Source organism: Telmatherina bonti (assembly GCF_933228915.1).
Source record: "Telmatherina bonti genome assembly, chromosome: 22".
Lineage (NCBI taxonomy): Eukaryota > Metazoa > Chordata > Actinopteri > Atheriniformes > Telmatherinidae > Telmatherina > Telmatherina bonti.
In genome coordinates, this window is record NC_136631.1 from 11,045,917 (window position 1) to 11,064,493 (window position 18,577).

At 38.1% G+C, this 18,577-nt stretch overlaps 1 protein-coding gene across 1 annotated transcript in view; it reads left to right on the plus strand.

Moving 5' to 3' along the window:
- sntg2 (syntrophin, gamma 2) overlaps positions 1–18,577 on the plus strand; it is a gene marked incomplete at both ends in the record, with an annotated part of 123,905 nt that overhangs the window by 93,351 nt on the left and 11,977 nt on the right. The window contains 2 exons of the mRNA XM_079262502.1: positions 1,050–1,121; positions 1,380–1,589. Of these exons, the coding sequence (XP_079118628.1) occupies positions 1,050–1,121; positions 1,380–1,589 (282 nt within the window). The remainder of the gene's footprint in view (positions 1–1,049; positions 1,122–1,379; positions 1,590–18,577) is intronic.

Here is an 18,577-nt window from a genome sequence, read left to right on the forward strand (position 1 = left end):
CAGAAAGAAGCAGGTGTTTTATAACCTCATTAATAATGCATCTGTTTCCTAAAAGCTCTCCCAGTGAGTCTGTTTGTCCAGGACCAAACATATTTTGTGCAACAGTTTAAATAAACTGATCTATCAGTAACTTCATTTTTACATGTTTTCCAAAATGCCTTTTGGATTCTGAACATTAACTACCAAAGATACTGACTGGACAAATTGATTCTTAAAATTCTTTACATTGAGTTCATCCAGAGAGCCAATGAAATTGTGTCTAGGCTCATGTCTTCACCATGTGCTGCTAAAATATGGACACATGCAAGGCCATACAAAGCTTCTTATTGACGCGTTCAAGTGTAAGAATACAAAAAAACGAAATCATAATGGTCCTTTCTGAACTATTTTACAAGCTTAAATGTGCTGTAGGGAGATAACCTAGTCTTTGAACATAGATTCCTGCTTGTTGACAATCACTTGAGATGCACTGCTAAGTGATATTTGATCATGGGGCTTTAGACGTTTAGCCTTTACAAACATTTTGTATGACAGTAGCAAAAAATAATTAAACTAATGCTGACTACATAATCACATTTTGGAGTCTGGATATAGCTACGAGCAGCAGCTTGTGCTTGTTGAGGTTCACAGAACTTTGTCACTCAGTCATGCAGAAACTCTCATGTTAATGCTAAATTTCTTTCTCTGTAATTGTTGGACTGGACATCCATCCCTTAACTCCATTTTCCTGAGCTGCACTCCTCTGTATGCTCTGGTTATTATGCTACAACAAAAACATTGTCTGCATCTTACATGGTCTTTGTGAGTAATATGAGTTACTTTCAATATTTAAATTTCCTCGCTATGCAGTGTGGCAAGATGAATCCAGCCTGACACCGACAGTCATCCTGCTGTTCACACACACACATACAATCACATACACACAAGCTACCTGCCTAAACTTTCATTTGCATTTAATATTCGGATTAGAAGCTGCTGCCAACAGGTGCAGAAAGCTTGTTTTGATAAGCTGCCTCCTCATCAAACTCTTCTTAATGTTTACTTCTCAGATCAGTGCTGCTGACTGGGGACAAGCTGAAACAATGTATGACCTCTATGAGGTTCTTTTCAAGGTTCACAAGGTACGTTAAGAGGGTGCTGCTGTGTGCATGCAGCATGCTGGAGAGTTTAATCACTGCTGTTTTGTCTTTGTTTTTTTGGTTTTACTTTTACTGTTTCCATTTCAGGGAAAGAAACTTAAGACATCAACACATTTTTTTTAGAGTAACCCGTAACTTAAGGCATTTTACTGATTTTACATACTGATTTTAGTATTAAAAGATGAAAAAGGTAACCATGACTTTTCCCTATCTTGTAGTAATTAAGATTTTGTGTTACAGCTGTGGATGGCAGAGGATTGCTGGCTCCAAGCGAGGCTCTACTTGGGGCTGGAGCATTCACCTGAGCAGCAGGATAATGAGTCTCTGTGCTTCAGTATTCTGGTCGGCCATGGCCAGAGCCACACCTTCAGGGTAGAGCTGGCCACTGACCTGGCTATCTGGGAAAAGTCTTTCCAAAGAGCAGTCTTCTTGGAAGTGCAGCGAATACGGGTAAGTAATTCCTCATGACATGGCACGTCAAGACAACTGAGGCTTGGTAGCTGGATTTCTTACCTACATGTGCAACAAGTCACTCCAATCTGCTGGAGAACACCTTGCATGGTGTCAACATGAAGCACTTTGTGGAAATTGAGACCACAAACCACCCTTGTGCTTTTGGGCTTTGAGAGCCAGAGGGCATATAAACACCAGCAACAGTCTTAAATGGCTGTCTGCAGGATACAAACATAGAAAAAGTCTAAAATACATAATTTGTTGCTTGTGGCTGTAAATATTCCTCTGTACCAACATGTGCACATTTTAAATGAGTATATTGTCGCCATACACTGACACCGATTAGTTTGGTTCGGGATAAGAAAATAGAGTCAAAGTAAGATACAGTTGCGTACAGAGGAAGGTTATCAGGAGTCATCTCAACAAAAGGAGAGAGGACACCTGCACGACTCCACCTACACAGTCAAAATGAACAGCCAAATCTGCCACTGATCCCACTCTGGATTACAGAGTGGGATGTAAATTGCAAAGTTTTTCATGTCACGCAAAAATAATTAATTATATTTGATTACATTCACAGCCTCTGTCACTTACTCACCTCATCCACTGTGTGTGTGACACAAGCTAAATATTTATCTAGCTCGTCATGTCTATAAAAAGTACAGAAAGGAGTGGGAATCAAACCCTGAATTCAAAGGCTGGCTGAAGCTGTTTATTGGAGACTATACAAGGACAGACTACCTGTATTATAAGCCTGATTTTAATGCTAAACTCTGCGATTTAAAAAAAAAAAAAAAAAAAAAAAAAAAAAAAAAAAAGTACACGACAATTCAATGATATATCCACAAAGCAAAACTTTATAATAGTTCAACCCAAAACAAGCTAAAGCTAAACAAAAATAAATAAATTAAAAGTTAGAAAACTACAAAAAATAATTCTAAATGAATAAATGTATCTCTGTCAAAGTCTTTTTTGGGTCACTGTGCTAGTCCCAAGCCCAGATAAAGGTGGAGGGTTGGACATGCAGCTAGCAATTCCACAAAACATAACAATCCTTGGTTAAATTTGATACACTAACATTTAATAAAGCAGGACAAAGCTGATTTATACAATGTGGGTTTAATGGTATTCAGAATTACATTTTCAAAGGGATAGCCTGTTTCAGTGGCAAAAAAACCCAACAAAATAAAAACAATAACCATTAGAAAAAGTTTATTCATAGTACTAAACATATTTAGGGTGGTTTTGACTGACTTTTGTTTCTCCCACAATGTTATTCCTCTCTCTTACAAGGTCCATAATATTACATGCAAATGTAAAATTATGCAAATTAGGCGATGACATCATCTCGCGACTTTTAGAACAGCCAATAGCTACTTTCTTTACTGAGGAGTTGGCAATAGTGCTGCACTGTAAATGCTGACCTTACTGTCATGAATAACCATCAAAGCCACTCTTTCCCGTATGTTACTGTGTTCCCACTTAAGATATCAGATATTTCAGTACCATTTTAATTGCAGCAGCATTGGTGCATCTGTGTCTGTGATACTTCTTATATTGTGGTTCTAGATTCTTCAAACTGGTCAAAACACGGTTATGTAAAAGAATTACACACCTTTTCAATTCAAAGTTTGATAGTACAGGACTTATTTTAAAAAAAAAAAAAAAAAAAAAAAAAAAAAAAGTGTAGTCCTAAACAAGTCATGCAATTAGCCAAATACAGTCTTGAATTACTGCCAGCAATTTCTTATTTAATTAGCAAAAACTAATTCTAAATGCAGTAGTGTGTGTGAAAATTTATGTACACTCTTACTGATTTAATAAAGATCAAGAGGTGTAAGTGTATCTGGGTGTTGGTGATCAAATTGACTTCACTCATCAGAAAATTAGAGAAATTTTGACATTTTATGAAGCCATTCTCAGAAGCTGTTTGCTCAGTTTTTTTGCAAGCTGTTAGCTGTCTGACTAACTTCATAAAGATCAACCAGTTAAAGAGCATCCAGGTGCTGCTCATCAAAGTCAATTCACCTATCATTAGAAAATTAGGGGACAATTTGTTGTTTTCTGGAGCCATTCAGAGGAGCTGTTAGCTCGGCTGTTAGCTCACCCGTTAACCCGGCTGTTAGCTCTACCGTTAGCTCAGCCGTTAGCCCGGCTGTTAGCTCAGCTGTTAGCTCAGCCGTTAGCTCGACTGTTAGCTCAGCCGTTAGCCCGGCTGTTAGCCCGGCTGTTAGCTCAGCTGTTAGCTCAGCAGTTAGCCCGGCTGTTAGCTCAGCCGTTAGCCCGGCTGTTAGCTCAGCTGTTAGCTCAGCCGTTAGCTCGGCTGTTAGCTCGGCTGTTAGCTCGGCTGTTAGCTCAGCTGTTAGCTCGGCTGTTAGCTCCAGTTCCCTGTCTGAGTTCTTTTCTCTTTCTGCAAACCGTGTGCTATGACTACGGCCTGCTGTTCAGACATTTGACTACTTTTAGATCAAAATGGTTCCAGTTCTGGTTCAGAGCTGCTGCTATATAGTCATGCTGTAGCTAATAACTGGTTTAGTTTTCCAACATACACCACTGGAACACATAACGTCACTTTAAGGATTAGTTCCCATATGTGTTTGACTCGCACTCTACAATTTTTGTAAAAGGCTGCTACAGAAGACAGATTGTCTTCATGTAAACAACAACTTTTATTTATTTTCTTTGCACACTGATGTCTTAATAACACCAGTCTGGGTTAAAAATGTTGCCTTAAACAAAAGTTGGTGTTTGTGAATGTTCTGCAGCACTGAGCACATTTTTTTTTCACTAAACTGGTGTTTCTACACACTAACCATGTCAAACATTTGTGATTTTTAACTTGATACTTTGAGCAGAGTGTGTAAACACTGATTATATTATAACACCTAACTATGCGTGTAAATGTAGCATCAGACTGTTTAAAAATTAATCAGCAATCAGTCATTGTGAATGTCACTGTATGGTACACTGTGTTCAGTTCAGATGTTCAGATGTGGCTGGGGAACAAATAGCAAGAAAAACAAACAAACAAACAAAAAAAAACTGACTTCATGTTGGCTCTATGACTCCAGCAGTCTTGAATCTGAGTCTGGATATTTCAAAGTTTGAATTTTAGCTGATTTCAGTAATTCTTACAACAGCCTTAGACATGGTTTATTGACCTGACCCAACATAGGGTTGGTACTGGTGTGGCACTAGTTTTGCAGGCTGCCATCTTGAGGTAAAACAGGAAGAACAGGTTCCAAGTTAGGTTACAAATCCAAACTTGCACATGAGGCACTTTGGTGGGAATAAACTCTTAAGTGTTGTTCACTTGCCCACTTAAAGAAATACAAGGCAAGTTCATTTGTATAGCTCATTTCATACATAAAGAAGTTGCATGAACATCAGATTAAGACAGATTAAAAATTATGTGGCAAAATAACCACAAAATCATATGGATGATTGTAGGTTAGGAGGGAGAGCAACCAGAAGGTTGGTAGTTTGATTTCAGGCTTCATCTGACTACATGCCAAAGTGTCCATGGGCAAAACACTGACCCCTGCATTGCCCCAATGTGCCAATCGGGGTATGGGTGGGTGTGACTGTGACATGTAGTGTAAAGTGCTTATGGTTGGCATGGCTGGAAAGTGCTATGATAAGTACAAGTATATTTACCATTAAAAAAAAAAAAACTCAATTAAAAGCAAAGAACAGGGCTTACCTTAATGGGATACTGGTGTCCATGTTTAGACGATCTTAAACTCTTAACTTTCACTTTCAACAGATTAAAGGGAAACACTGAGGTGAGGTTGCCCTTGACCTATTGTCTAGAGGTTGATATGTCTTTAGTTAAAAAAAACAAAAAACAAAACTTGTTTATATTAAATTGTTGCTGATCATTTTATTTCATTTCATACTCAGAAAATCACAACATCTATTTGTCTATTAGCCTATTTTTAATGTGTTAAGTCTGTTTGGTTTGTTTAGAAGTTTTAAGTTTTTATGAAGTACACAATACTGTTCTAGTTAACCATTATAAGTTAGTTAATTTTTAGGATGTTTTAATTCAGCCTCTTTCTGCCGATTTAATGCTTCAGCAGCAAGGAGTGATTTGCATGCCTGTTGACACATTCTTGATTCTGTGCCATTTCCATTCTTTTTCACTAGGAAGTTAATTGCATTTAAAACTGAAAGGTTAGCCAGCGCTCAGTTTTTATTGTTGCTCAAAATGCATTTAGCACAAGGAACCTAAAGAATTAGTCTTCACATCAATGAGCCATTAAATTGCCTCTTAAGCAAATGTGTTTAAAGTTTAAAGCTCTCGTGTGAGGTGCCTTGCTAAGCAATTCTTGGTAGCAACTGTCTCATGTCCATCAAGAGGTTCAAATTTGAACACTTACTGGACAAATTAGGAGTTCAAATGACTTCTTTACTTCAGAACCTGTTTGATTGCTCAGTTCCTGCTACATGTTTTAGAACTTAACATTATAAGCTAAATTATAAAGGAGCAATAATACAAAAAGAAAGTTAGCATGAGGATTAGCATCGCGGCTAATATAGTAAACAGCTTAGGGTGATAAATATTAAGGCGGTAATTCCGATCATATCTAAACTGAGGTGGAAATATCTGCTAAATGTTGATTATTTGCACATTGGTGTTCCAATTAAACTGATTTCAAAAGATGAAAAAATGTGGACAAAGGGCAACTCTAATAGACTTCGTGGAAGCATTGTTTAACAGCACTTTACCTGTTAAAGATGGAGGGACATGCTATCTTGAAAAAGTGTTAACAAAATATAGACATTAGTAGACAATTTAGTTGGACCAACTTTATCTACTATTCTTACTGAATGCAACACTGTTAAACTCTTAGTGTAGCTCTGGACCCAGTCTCTGCTAAACAAACTGAAGTTGTGTATCAAACAATGACAAAGTCCAAAAGAAGGATGAATAGCTCCTCGGTGAGGATCATAGGTGCATTTTTAAACATGTGCCATTCCTGTGTGAATGCAAGTGAAATGCAAAAAGCAGACAAGAGACTGAAACGGGAGATAGATCATGTTGTGGACTGCACAGTGAGGCTGTTGCCCGAGTTTGATGCATAGCTACAGGGATGAGGAAACTGTAAGATTGAATGATTTGTCTAAAAATGTGCCCTGTTGAGGTGTAGAATTGTAATGGAAAATGAGAGACTTGGTGAATAAACAACAGTGTTTATGAAGTATTTATGTTAATGTTGGCTGAAGCATCTGTTAAGCTGAAAACGCCAACAATTAATGGGAAAGCGTGTTCCTGGTGAGGGTGTAGGAGACAAATGCAAATTATACAATTATTTTACAAGTGCTAGTCCATTCTGTTTATGGTTTAAATATTTCATTTTTTTATAGCCAAGTGAATATCTCCTACGTACAACTGAAAAAATTTTTGCAGAGCTAAATGCACAGACAAAACTTCCTCAAACTTAGTTTTCCGTTTGTCCTTTCTAGGCTTCTATAGAACCAGAGCTAACGCTGAATCAGGATCCATGCAACTATATATATCTGATGTATTCTACAGTAATCTAAACTATTCATTTCAGGATCCAACAAAAATGCAAACACATCACTGCTCATATTTGGACCTTTTCCAAGTTTCCATGAAAACACCCATGAAATTCGTCTGAATTGGAAATGGCAAAAGGAAAGGACATGCCAACATTGTTGCAGTTAGAAATAATAACCTTAAATGAAAGGGATCTGTATTCTTTGCTTTGGAAGAAACAAGCATATTCTGCAACAATTACAGCCCAGCAGACCAGCATTGCTGTCAATTTTTAGGATAATCTGATGAGATTTCACCCCATGCTCCCTGGAACATCTCCAAAAAGATTGATTGACTTGGTATCAAGCTGCTCCCACAACAGCTTAGTAGGGTCCTGATCCAGAGACTGCACTAGCTGCTCCTTTACAGTCGGATTTCTGTCCAACTGCTGATTATTTGGATATTGCTGAGACATTTTGAAGGTGTTGCAAGATTTAATCAAGTATTATCCACAGAGTTTGGTATAGCTTAGCAAAGTGTTGGGGGGGGGGCTTTCTTCCGTAATGTTTTTTCCACTTTGGTGGTATCAAAATCTTTTTTGATACCACCAAATCACCCCGACCATCACACTGCCTCCACCATGCTTGACTAGTGGTATTAACCATTTTTCTTGCATATTTTCCTTTGTTCTGCATTTCATATATTCTTTTTCTGTTTGTTCCGAGGACTACAAACTTGGACTCATCTTTCCACAACACCTTCTTCAGGGCATACAGTGTCTAATGTCTGTGTTTGGTCCATTTTAGTCTTTCCTGCTTATTCACCCATTTGAGCTGTGGCTTTTTCCTGACAACTCCGCCATGAAGTTGTCTTACTGGTGTTTTACAGGTACTATTTAGTGCAGCTGTCAGTTGAGGGCCTGTGAGTCAGAGTTATATAACAACTGAGTTAATAGAGTCTGACTTCATCATCGTTACACTACACCTCTGAATATCAACATTTTCTCATCACGTTAAGTTGAAAACAGATGTTATGGTCTGAATGAACAAAACAAATATAAACATCTTTCAAAGTGCATCTCTCAAATGATTGTGTGATATTTCAACAATTGTAAGAAGATCTATGACCTCAGTTTTTCATGTGCACTTCAAAACTGCTTAATCTTTTAGTTGAAGCTAAATTGGAATTTGGTTCCGTTAATAAAGATTGTATGAATTGGACAGCATGCATGTCTTTGGACCCATTTGGTTCTTTAAGCGTGAACCAAATGGGACAGCACTGGATTGCTCTATGACCCAAGTGCTCATGTCATGATCATGCGCACATTTGTCAATGGCAAGGCAACAGATAATCACAAAATTGTGAACTAGTAAGTCAAATATTTCTATTCTTTGATACAAAAAAAGCTGTTTCTGTGTATAAAATTTGCAACATGGCAATGATGGCTCGCTAGCATGATAAAGCAGGAATGTGCAGGAAGTCTTGTGGCAATGCCCTGGGCAGGGAGTCAGTCGAAGATTTAATCACCAACAAGCATCCGTCAATGCAGGTTAGTGAGGTGAAGTCCAACAAGATTGAGAAAATGAGACTGTGCATTAGTTTTTTTTTGTTTTGTTTTGTTTTTTTTAAACTCCGAGAGGGCGAGACTTCCCTGAACTACAGTACTCTCATTGGCCTTGGCAGGCATGTTGGGAAAAAAAAAAAATATCATCTGGTTGGTCTTACAAGGTTGCAGTCCCAATACCTATGTGTTGTACCTCGTTTCCCTCCATCAAGGAAGATTGTTTTTATGCTAAGCCTCCAGGTTTTTAAAGTTTTTATGTCACCTTAAGGACAAAATTATGCATTTAGTAGAAGGATGTATTATTGGTAGGTCTAAAACTTCCTATCTTGCTGTTTTACCTCATTCTACATTATCTTTTTTCTTTTCTACATCACATTTAGGGGTTAAAAGTGCATGGTGAAGTTTAGGTTTAAAAATCCATTGTGAGGGTTATTAAATAACACTGTCATAGACTTGAAATACTTATTGATCACATTAGTCTATCATGCAACCAAGTGCCACTGTGGATATAACATCCCTCTCGGTTCGTCCTTTCTAGACTGGTAAAACTACTTCCAGATTGTAAAACTAATCATTTTTTTTGCATCTCGGCACTTTAGATTCAATGACACACCGCTTACCCAAAAGGGAATAATAGGACCATCCATGTTTTTCAAGTGCCATTTTGTTATATTTTTGCTGCCTTCTGTTAAAAGCTCCTCTTTAATATTCAATCCAAAGAAAAGATTTTTCTTTTAACAATATTTTTAAAAAATCAGTTGTAGACTTTGCTTTATGTTTTGATGGAAGCAACCTAGGTGGACAAAAGAAATGTAGGATAATGGCTAGTTTACATAGATAGCACAGAGGCCCAGAACCATCTGGCAGGGTTAGGGCGAAACTGTCGTATGAATAATATCCAGAAAAATTCACTTCCTTAAAAGATAAAGGAACCACAAACTGGAAAATGGAAATAATCCCAGAAAAATAATGAATTCTTGAATAAGTTTCTAATGATTAGTTAATAAAGACAGAGCTTGTGCGATATATTTCTCTCAGATGAAAACAAACTGCCAAATTCCTTTTTGTGGATTTATTAAGTCTCATCCTTTGTTCTTTGTTCTCTCTCCTGTCTACGCATCACACATTTCACTTGTCCTGCATTATTGAAACTTAATGTTTAAATTATTAAAAGTATTATATCATTTCAATCAAATGGAGCAGCCGAGTCTCTTGCCAGTATTTTTTCACCATGTATTTTTAGGAAACTGCTCTGCAGCTCTGAAAATGTTCCTCACTTCTTAGATGATGAATGCAATAAAAAGCTTTTTTTTATTTCTTTTCTGACTAAAACTTAGAGTAAAACAACTTAGTGGCCAACACACTAACCCTTAACATAGATTTGAATTATTTGATTTATTACAATGATACTGAATTATCAGGTATGATCGGGGGTAAGTAGTCGCAGCAAAGTCCAAATCTGAATTTAATCCACACTGCTTGAATCTTTTCCATTTCTTTTTCCATCTGAGCAAATTTACTGAACTGTGAACCCCTGTTTCTTTTATTCCAGTCTGACAAAACGATGGAAAAAGTATATTTGATTCACCTGCTGTAAATGAGCTTTGTCTCAAACACGTGTAGGGTTTCTTGCTTGAAGCACAGCTTTAGTCATCTGTATCTGCTGTATCACTGGTTTCTCCCTGAGCTTTAAAAAGCCCTGCACAGCCATGATCACACATTGTATTCAGGATTTAATGAGAATGCCACACGTCAGGTCGGATTCTTCATGAAATGGCTAGCTGTGCCTTTTTTTTTTTTTTTTTTTTTTAATTCTCCCCTTTCCCACCGTCTCACCCCTGTAGTGTGGCCAGCCAAAGACAAATGCTACAAAGCCTGAGGGCTCGAGTGCTCGGGACACTTAAGCAGGGACATTTATAAATATTACAAAGCAGAGCACCTGTCAGATGATATTTAAATCACATTCACATCCTTCCTAGGTCAGCACGGGAGCCAGATATAATTAAATGACTTCTTATTTCTAAAATGAAAGCACATACAGTGTGGGGGGCTTTATACCAGCAGGCTGCATCTCTTATATATATATAAAAAAAAAGCATCAATCTGAGGGTCTTAGGGAGCCATATATAATCCCTTTATGTTTTGAGGGCTCATGTGGTCACTGAGAGTTTAAATTTATAATTCTACCAGGCTCGCTTACATTTCCTTTTAATTCACTGCATGTTTAAGAACCGTCTTAACGTGCCTGTGGGTAGTGAGATTTTTGTTCTGCTTAAACCAAAAACCAAATGCATCAAGATTAATTTACCAATACAAGCATTTAAGATGGGCTTTAAACAAAAACACAAAGTGCAATTCATCTGAAACACTTTGCTCATGCAGCTAATGTTCTTTCTGACCATTGTTTCTGCTGTTGTGTAAAGACCTGCAAAGCTTTAGTCCTCCGTTGGAATACACAGCTTATCTTTTGACCTGAGTGGTGGATTGTCCTTGGAGTGGTGTAATAAGTCAACCTTTTGACAGCTTTTTATTACTAAAATAAACACAGTACACCAGTAATAATTACAGACTTTTCTTGACACCACCAGAGGCAGAAAAACACAGATGTGCACGGGAGGTGAAATGTGGTGGTCTTAACAGCTTTTCATCCTACTGGCAACAATAGACTGTCATGGAATTTAAAAGGTCTTTTTGGTTTCTGTTTTATTTTATCAGACAAGTTGCGTGTGCCCATTTGTCATCAAGGGATTAGTGAGTTTTTTGTCTTTCTGCTTGCTAGAGAGGGGAAAAACACACCAAGTTCCTTATTGAATGTTTCCTGTTGATTCCCTACAAGTTCTTTTCATTTTGACTGAAAGGTTAAGCAAAAAAGGCGCCTAGTAGTCAGTAATAAGGCATCTATCTGCTAAATTTGATCTTAGCTGTGATACTGGATGTGCTTTGTTGAGTAACACAGCTGCCTTTACATCTGTAAACTTACTGTATTGTTGTGACTCAAAACAGCAACAACAGCCATTTTCACATGAATACAAGTGACTGAATTAAAACCGTGATTTAAAAAAAAAAAAAGTAAATATAAACACACCATGCAAAAGATTGTGATCTGATCACTTTTATTCAGATGAAAATGTCATTTAGATTGAGACGGTCGGTTATGCAAACTCATAATCTGACGTCTGAGTAAAAATTGTCTGAACATTATTGTTGAAATTGCCTTGTTATGTCAGCTGTTCGTCAATGTAACTTATTTGCACGCTTTGCATTACAGCTTGTACCGTTTGATCTATTTAAAAGGGTTTGTTTTGTTCAAACATGATGCATCTAAATGCACATCTGTAACAGAATAACAGTTCAGGCTCATGTTCAGGTGTGATCAGACTGGTAACCTGACTGAGAAAATTTTGCATGTAAACATGGTTAATGTGTGTTAACACACAGCAAGATTGCATGGTGTCGTTAGCTTTTGAAGTCACTGTTAAAATAAATAAGAAACATTGCAAGTATTGTAATTACTATTACAGCAACAAAAAAATAAGCAGGTTCTGCAGCAGGTTTCAGTCTTTTACTGCTCAAAAAGCAGTTTCAGGGAAGAAAAGCAACACTAATATCTAGTCTATTTTAGTCCTTTTGTCATTTTGTATCTTTGTTGCAGACAATGATGGCAGGTGTAATGTTCCCTTGCAAAGATATTTGATCATTATTGTAATTACTGTGGTTTTCAATCATTTCTACTGATCCTTATACTCTGCTAGCTGTGTGTTTATTATGGTTACCATCTTCTCTTACTGACTCTGAGAAGACCAGACTCGCATCTCACTTAGTGTTCAGTGTTATTAAAGTTTTACTTTTTATTGTAGCTGCATATAAATATTCTTTTGGTTTTTGTTAAACCATCCAATAAACTGCTATTTTCTGGTTATAATTACAACTGAAATTTTTTGGGGAGAAGCCAGTTGCAGGGATGTTGCTCAAATTATGGTTGGATTTGGCAGGTTTGCAGAGTGGTACTGGCACCTTTGACTGCCACTTGTTTACTTCAGAGTCCTCAAAATGCCCTCCAACTTATTGAGAGCTCTGTTTAATTTGGCTTAAAACCAAAATTTGATCACAATAGTGCTGAGGCCTTTAGTTTTGGAACCAAATCCATGACATTAATGTTAATAAATGCTCACTGAAGAGAAGCCAACTCTATGTAAGAGAGGAAGTGCCTTGGGTTAAACTACTGGTGGTAAATTTGAATGGATTTGCCTGTGAAATACAGCAGATAGAAAAAAGATGTAATAAATCTGCATCTTAACTCAGGGGGCTTACACCTGTATGTAGCATTAGGTCTGTGAGCTAAAAGGGAAGCTGCCATCTCAAATCTTAAAACAATATGGCTCTGAGTGGAATTTTAGTCCAGCTGTCTTTTTTTTCCTCAATAAGTATCAATGGTGACTATTCAAGTGATTATGGAAAATGTAATTATATTAATACATTTTAAAGTTAAAATTGTGGTGATCAGAAATGCGGAACATTTGTATTGATTTATATCAACCCAGAATTAAAAGGCTGGGATACAATTTCAGAGAGGGGTTGCAGGTTGGAAAACAATTTTTTGTAGTTATGTACAATATTATTGGCATACTGATTTCAATGTTAAAATGCAAAATCCAATTATTGGTTTTTACTTTTTTAATGACAACTTTTGCTCAATATGCACATATTATATATATCCAACTCTTCAGCCACTTATTTGCAAACAAAATAAGACATGCCACATATAGTTTTCCATATATTTTTGTTTGGCAGACCTCGCTCTATAAATAGCTGTATCAGTTAATATTGGTTATTGGTAAGAGTCTGACAAAAATTGGTAAATGAAATATCAGTTAAAAAAAAAAAAAAAAGCCAATATCAAACATCCCTAATTTTTTGCTATATATCATTATTATTATATTTTATGCTTATAGCTGTTTGTCTGAAGCTGGTACAACTTGCACAAACCACATTTGGATGGCAAGTATTTTCAAACAGCTTGTTTTTGGTTCTACAAGCGATTAGGCTTCATAACGAGGACAGAACGGGTGGTTTGGCAAAATCTATGCAGCTGATTCCCTGAGCTTTTAAGAGGAAAGCATCTGGACCAGTTTCCACTACACTGGCTGTGATGCACCCAAATGGAGCTGCAGAAAACTCGGCTCAGTTCTCCAGAAGCAAACACCAGTATTATGCTGGAATAACTCACAAAAAGTAGAGAAATGTACAAGTCTTGAAGGTTTTATGAAGAACAAATGCTTTTTTTAACAATTACTGCCTAAACTCAGCTGCATCTATGAATCATTAACAAGTGGGCCTGTGTTCCACACCCATTCACTTCCACTTAATGGAAGTGAAAACAGTGTTAACTTAAAACACCTGTGTCCCACAATACGATTCCCTGTTACAAGAAGTTAAATATTTAATGCATGTGTTGGACTTTGCAGCTGCAGTTAGAAAATCAGAGCATGCTGAACACAAGCAGGGCTCTGTGAGCACCACATTGTCCAAACAGGGGCAAACTGTTCTTTCTGGAAGCAGCCACAATAACCTGAGTGGTTCATTTTGCTGCATAAAATTCACTGTGTGCTGGCTTTTTATGTAAATGTATAATTATTCAGCATTTGATAACATTGTGCTACATTTGCTCCATAAAAGAAAGACTAATTGATGTCTGTGAGATACTGCTTTAAAACTGTGTTTTCAGATGCCTGGGAGTCGCCAACAGTCATGTAAGATATACAATTGGTTTGCAATTGCTTTCAGACAATGTTTTCCTTTAAAGAAAGAAAAATAAATATATAGAATGCCACCTGTCTTTTTGGGACTTTGTTTAAAGGCCGCAACATTGTTGATTTGGAGTGGTATTTTGTACAGCTTACACATAAGACTGCACATGTTAAACCAAATGTTTATACTTATATATTTGGTAAATGCATATTAAGCATGCATGAAATTCCAATTATAATCATACCTTGGCCATGAGAATGCTGAAGGCTGATCTCAAGACAGTCTTTACTTAAAATTAAAAAACTAAGGGATTAAATTTTGTGTTCTTTTTATTCTAATTTATCATTGAATAAAGACTGGCCAATAAAGGAGCTGAAAAGATCCTACTTTGTCCACTAATGCTAAGGGCTGGATTTCTCAGGTGGTTGTACATGGGACTGCTATGTACATAATGTACTTTCACTGTGTCATGGTGTTTGGTCCATTGCTTATATCAATGTGGCTGTTGGTCAAGAGTAAGAGCAGTCATCTTTCAACCAGGGAGTTAGGGGATCGATTCCAGGCTTCACTTGTCTACATACTTAAGTGTCCTTGGGCAAGTCACTGAACCCTGCATTGCCTCCTGATGTGCATTTCAAGGTATGAGTGTGTGTGTGAATGGGTGACTGTGACATGTGAAGTGCTTTGAGTGGTTGGCATGACTGGAAAAGTGCTATATAAGTACAAGTCCATTTATATGAGCAGGCTTTTGCAAAAACATTTTTGATCAGTCAAGTTGCTACCATTGTGTAGGTAGCTCTCTGCAGTGGTAACCTGGGATTACTTCCAAGGCTGCTTGATGGCATGCTATTTACTTTATTAGTTCATGATGTTGAAGCTGTGTGACTGGAACATTTATTGTCATTACATATAGAAATGAGAACTAGAAATGATGGTAAATAGTGAAAGGAGAAGCCATGCTCAGCCTTGAAAATGCATCATTATCCGCTCTTAGTCAGCTAGCTCACTATGTGTTGCATGTAACTATCAAGTGCTTATTTGAGGAACTTGTTACATAACTCTTTTGGTCATGTGAATCATTGGAAACCTTTCAGAGCCTTCCAACTAAATTCATAGAGCCTGTATTAGCTAAGCGATAGTAAATATGCTATTAAAAGCCAAGCAAGCTTTCTGGAAAGAAAGAAAGAAGCTTGCTTCGCTTTGTGCTCTGTGTAAAATCATGGACCATTTTCCTCAGAAATTACTTGTACACTGAGCTGGAACAAGAACTAAATGAGAGCAGAGCTTATCGGTTGTTTCATATTGCATACAGTTAACGTTATTCTTTACAGGGGGATAACAAGGTCACTACAGCCCACTGACTTCATTTTCACATGTTAGCATTTCTGCTTGTACCTGAAAATTAATGACCTACTGTATCATCAATGAGAATGCTAATTATGTGTGATTTGTTGGCAAAAAGTGTTCTTTTTTTAAGTCTTGCCATGAAGATTAAATTGTTCTCCTGGCAGCGGATCCTTAGGAAGCTGAACATGAATCAGTATTTTCCAGGTTTTGTCTGTGTGCGGCTTGTCTAACATGATGGATGTTTTCTGGATGATAAAAAAGACAGAGGAACAAAGGTGTTGCTCATTGGAAAGCAAGTTCTCTATGAGGGGAAAAAAAAGAAAGGACTTCAGAACAAAGTTTTTACGTGAACTGGTTTGTACTATTGCAACAGCTCAGGCTTTCAGCACATGCATATATACTTACAGCGGGATGGTTGAAGAACATCCTTAAATACCCTGAATCTGATAATGCAACTTTTTTCATTATCCTGGGATGCCTGGTTACACACAGAATCAGTTTTCACTTTCAGTCTGACATTTCTGTAATCAATCTTCAGGAAGAGAAACATTTAAATATCACTGGACAATCCATACAGGCCTCCATATCAGACTAAACTTTGGATTTACTCTGGCATATTACTAAGCCAATAAGCTTGGTTTCCCAGCATTTAGAGGTTAACAAACTGCTGGATTCTTTTGGAGGTAATAAAATAGAACTTGGTCGTTGTTGCTATTGTCGTCCCCACAAACTGGACACAATATGCCATGGTCATGGAGAATGATTTCTGAATGGCTTTTTGGAGACTCTGTCCACCATCAGGAAAGGGAAGCAGTACACCATTAACACTGTGTACAGTGGAGATGGAGGGATGCTGACCCTGAATCGGGACTTTGTGGGTTAGTGGAAGGAAAACTTTGAAGACCTCCTCAATCCCACAGACACATCTTCCAACAAAGAAGGAGAGTCTGGAAACCCAGGGGTGGCTGTCTTCTCTCTCGGACAGAGGCTGTTGAGATGGTTAAACAGCTCCGTGGTGAAAGGGCTCATTGGTGGACTAGATCACCCAGAGTTTCTTAAGGCTCTGCATACTGTTGGGCTGTCTCGGTTGACACACCTCTATAGCATTGCACGGATATTGGTGATAGTTCCTTTGGACTGGCCGTCTGGGATAGTGGTCCTGCTCTTCAAGAATGGGGACCAGAGAGTGTGTTCCAGCTAGAGGGTGATCACACTTCTCAGTCTATTCAGAGGTCTGTTGGGTTGTTAAACTTTGGATTGAGGAGGAGCAGTATAGTTTTTCTCAGTCATGGAATAGTGGACCAACTATACACCTTCTTTGGGGTCTTGTAGGGGACATGGAATTTTGCTCAACCAGTCTAAATGGGCTTTGTGGACTTGGAGAAGGTGACTTTGTACCCTAGGGACTACTGGAACCCCTGTTTGAGCTGTCCCATCCCTGTATGACTGCTACCAGAGCTTGGTCTGCACTGCTGGCAGTAAGTCGGATTTGTTTCCAGTAGAGTTTGGACGTGGTTGCATTGGCTTGATCGGGCTCTGATCTCCAACTCTTTCAGCTGTGATTTACTCCAGTAAGTGAAGCGGTTGGGATGACTATGAGCACCTCCAAATCAGAGAATAATGTCCTCAGCCAACAAAGGGTGGAGTTTTTTTCTGTTGGTCTGGAATGAGGTCCTGCTCCAAGCAGAGTAGTTAAAGTATCTTGGGGTGTTAATGAGTAAGGGAGGGACGGATTTGGAGACTGACTGGTAGATTGGTCTGCCGTGGTTAAGGACTTGATCCAAAAGGTAAAACTTTTGAATTACCAGCCAAACTACGATCCTACCCTCAGTTATGTTTACGAGCTGTAAGTTGTGACCAACAGAACATTGCAAATATAAATGGTTGTAATGAGTTTTCTCTGCGGGGCGGTCAGACTCTCCTTCTAGAAGGAGTTCAGAGTCGAATCGTTGCTCTTGCACATTGAGAGAACACTGATGAGGTGAATCGGGCTTGTGGTTAGGGTGCTTCCTGGATGCCTCTGTGGTGAAGTTTTCCATGCAATTCCAACTGGGAGAAGAATCTAAGGAAGGCTTGGTTACACCTCAGGATCCCCTTGGAGGACCTGTCCAACGTGGCCAGGGAGAATTCTGGGCTTTCCTGCTTAGGCAGCTACCTCTGCGACCCAGCACAGATAAGCTATAAAGGAAATGGATGGATATATTTCAGCAGTGTGCCAGGGCTAAGAAAACGACAATATTTTCTTCTCAGACAACCTTGTGATGTTAGAGCTGAGTTTTGCTTTATGCACTTCATCACAGGCTAACAAGCAGATCTACACAGGAAGGGCGGAAAAGAAAAGGAAAATGGAACAGAGCATAAGATAAGACATGAGTCAATGAGACTGTATTTCATTGGCTAGACTTAGCTCACAGGACAGGTAGGATGCAAGATGGATCCGGATCTGGCCAGATTCAGCCTTAAATAGTTAAAATTTCTGCAGTGCATCATTTAGTTGCATCAGGTCATTTATTACAAAAAAAAAAAAAAAAAAAAAGATTTTTAACTCTTTTGATTCTTTTTATTCAGCGGTTTGGAGCTGAAAAATGTTTTTGTGGACCACTGTAGGTGCTCCAAACCTGCCTTGGGAGAATTTTTGGGTCAGTGACTGTACCACTGACTCTGCTATGCTGGGGCTTGCAACATTCAGCCAGTCCAAGTTTGCTTTTACACTGCACTTGTTCAAAATGGCTTGGTTCATATGACTAATGTATTCCCCTTCTCACCAGAGGTGGTGTAGCATCAGAGATAGCTGAAGAGTAAGGTGAAACAAACACATGAATG